Source organism: Babylonia areolata, chromosome 10 (assembly GCF_041734735.1).
Source record: "Babylonia areolata isolate BAREFJ2019XMU chromosome 10, ASM4173473v1, whole genome shotgun sequence".
NCBI lineage: Eukaryota > Metazoa > Mollusca > Gastropoda > Neogastropoda > Buccinidae > Babylonia > Babylonia areolata.
Window position 1 is genome coordinate 41,192,027 of NC_134885.1, and position 2,500 is coordinate 41,194,526.

General features: G+C 40.0%; 1 protein-coding gene across 1 annotated transcript in view; it reads left to right on the plus strand.

Annotated features, from left to right (window-relative positions):
- Nucleotides 1-2,500, plus strand: part of LOC143286598 (C2 domain-containing protein 5-like) — an 81,968-nt gene that overhangs the window by 37,416 nt on the left and 42,052 nt on the right. The window contains exon 17 of the mRNA XM_076594230.1: nt 2,322-2,382. Within this exon, the coding sequence (XP_076450345.1) occupies nt 2,322-2,382 (61 nt within the window). The remainder of the gene's footprint in view (nt 1-2,321; nt 2,383-2,500) is intronic.

Below are 2,500 nucleotides of genomic sequence, written 5' to 3' on the forward strand. Positions count from 1 at the left end.
CTGATGTGTAAATGATGATGTCCTTTTCCTCACAGAGTGTATCGTTCCAAGAGTAATGACTTGATGTGGTCAACAATGCTGTTTGTTTTTTCTTTCCTCTGTCCAAAATCAGGTCTTTGATGTGTTAACGATGGTATCCTTTTTCCTCGCAGGTCTGTCGGACCCAGAGCAATGACTTGATATGGTTAACGATGCTATTTTTCCGCCCCTCTATCCAGAATTAGTTACTTGATGTGTTAACGATGGTGTTTTTTTTCCCCTCTATCCAGAATTAGTTACTTGATATGTTAACGATGGTGGTTTTTTTCCCTCTATCCAGAATTAGTTACTTGATATGTTAACGATGGTGTTTTTTTTCCCTCTATCCAGAATTAGTTACTTGATATGTTAACGATGGTGTTTTTTTTCCCGCTATCCAGAATTAGTTACTTGATGTGTTAACAATGGTGTTTTTTTTCCCTCTATCCAGAATTAGTTACCTGATGTGTTAACGATGGTGGTTTTTTTCCCTCTATCCAGAATTAGTTACTTGATGTGTCAACGATGGTGTTTTTTTCCCCTCTATCCAGAATTAGTTACTTGATGTGTTAACGATGGTTGTTTTTTTCCCTCTATCGAGAATTAGTTACTTGATGTGTTAACAATTGTGTTTTTTTCCCTCTATCAAGAATTAGTTACTTGATATGTTAACGATGGTGGGTTTTTTTCCCTCTATCCAGAATTAGTTACTTGATGTGTTAACGATGTTTTTTTTCCCTCTATCCAGATCCAGAATTAGTTACTTGATGTGTTAACGGTGGTGGTTTTTTTCCCTCTGTCCAGAATTAGTTACTTGATGTGTTAACAATGGTGTTTTTTTCCCCGCTATCCAGAATTAGTTACTTGATGTGTTAACGATGGTATTTTTTTCCCTCTATCCAGAATTAGTTACTTGATATGTTAACGATGGTGTTTTTTTTCCCTCTATCCAGAATTAGTTACTTGATATGTTAACGATGGTGTTTTTTTCCCCGCTATCCAGAATTAGTTACTTGATGTGTTAACGATGGTGTTTTTTTCCCTCTATCCAGAATTAGTTACTTGATGTGTTAACGATGGTGTTTTTTTTCCCTCTATCCAGAATTAGTTACTTGATGTGTTATCGATGGTGTCCTTTTTCCTGATGTGTTAACGATAGTGTCCTTTTTCCTGATGTGTTAACGATGGTGTCCTTTTTCCTGATGTGTTAACGATGGTGTCCATTTTCCTCACAGGGTCTGTCAGACCCAGAGCAACGACTTGAAGTGGTTAAGGATGCTGCTTGTCTTTTTGTCTTCTGTCCAAAATCAGTTACTTGACGTATTAACGATGGTGTTCTTTTTCCTCACAGAGTGTGTTGGACCAAGAACGACGACTTGATGTGGTTAACAATGCTTTTTCCTCTGTCCAAAATCAGTTACTTGACGTGTTAACGATGGTGTTCTTTTTCCTCACAGAGTGTGTTGGACCAAGAACGACGACTTGATGTGGTTAACAATGCTTTTTTCTTTGTCCAGAATCAGTTACTTGACGTGTTAACGATGGTGTTCTTTTTCCTCACAGAGTGTGTTGGACCAAGAACGACGACTTGATGTGGTTGACAATGCTTTTTCCTCTGTCCAAAATCAGTTACTTGACGTATTAACGATGGTGTTAACGAGTGTGTTGGACCAAGAACGACGACTTGATGTGGTTAACAATGCTGTTTCCTCTGTCCAAAATCAGTTACTTGATGTGTTAACAATGGTGTCCCTTGTCCTTGCAGAGTGTGTTGGACCAAGAACAGTGACGTGATGTGGTTAACAATGCTTTTTCCTCTGTCCAAAATCAGTTACTTGATGTGTTAACAATGGTGCCCCTTGTCCTTGCAGAGTGTGTTGGACCAAGAACAATGACTTGATGTGGTTAACAATGCTTTTTCCTCTGTCCAAAATCAGTTACTGGATGTGTTAACAATGGTGCCATTTTCCTTGCAGAGTGTGTTGTACCAAGAACAGTGACGTGATGTGGTTAACAATGCTGTTTCCTCTGTCCAAAATCAGTTACTTGATGTGTTAACAATGGTGCCGCTTGTCCTTGCAGAGTGTGTTGGACCAAGAACAATGACTTGATGTGGTTAACAATGCTTTTTCCTCTGTCCAAAATCAGTTACTTGATGTGTTAACAATGGTGTCCCTTGTCCTTGCAGAGTGTGTTGGACCAAGAGCAACAACTTGATATGGTTAACGATGCTAGTTTTTTCCCCCTCTGTCCAAAATCAGTTCCTTGATGTGCTAACAGTGGTGTCCCTTTTTTCCTCACAGGGTGTGTCGATCCAAGAGCAAAGGGAAAGGGTCAGAGACGTCGGCCCGTGAAGTCAGCGATGTGAGTGACAGTGTGTGACAGTGTGTGACAGTGAGTGACAGTGTGTGACAGTGTGTGACAGTGAGTGACAGTGTGTGACAGTGTGTGACAGTGTGTGACAGTGAGTGACAGTGTGTGA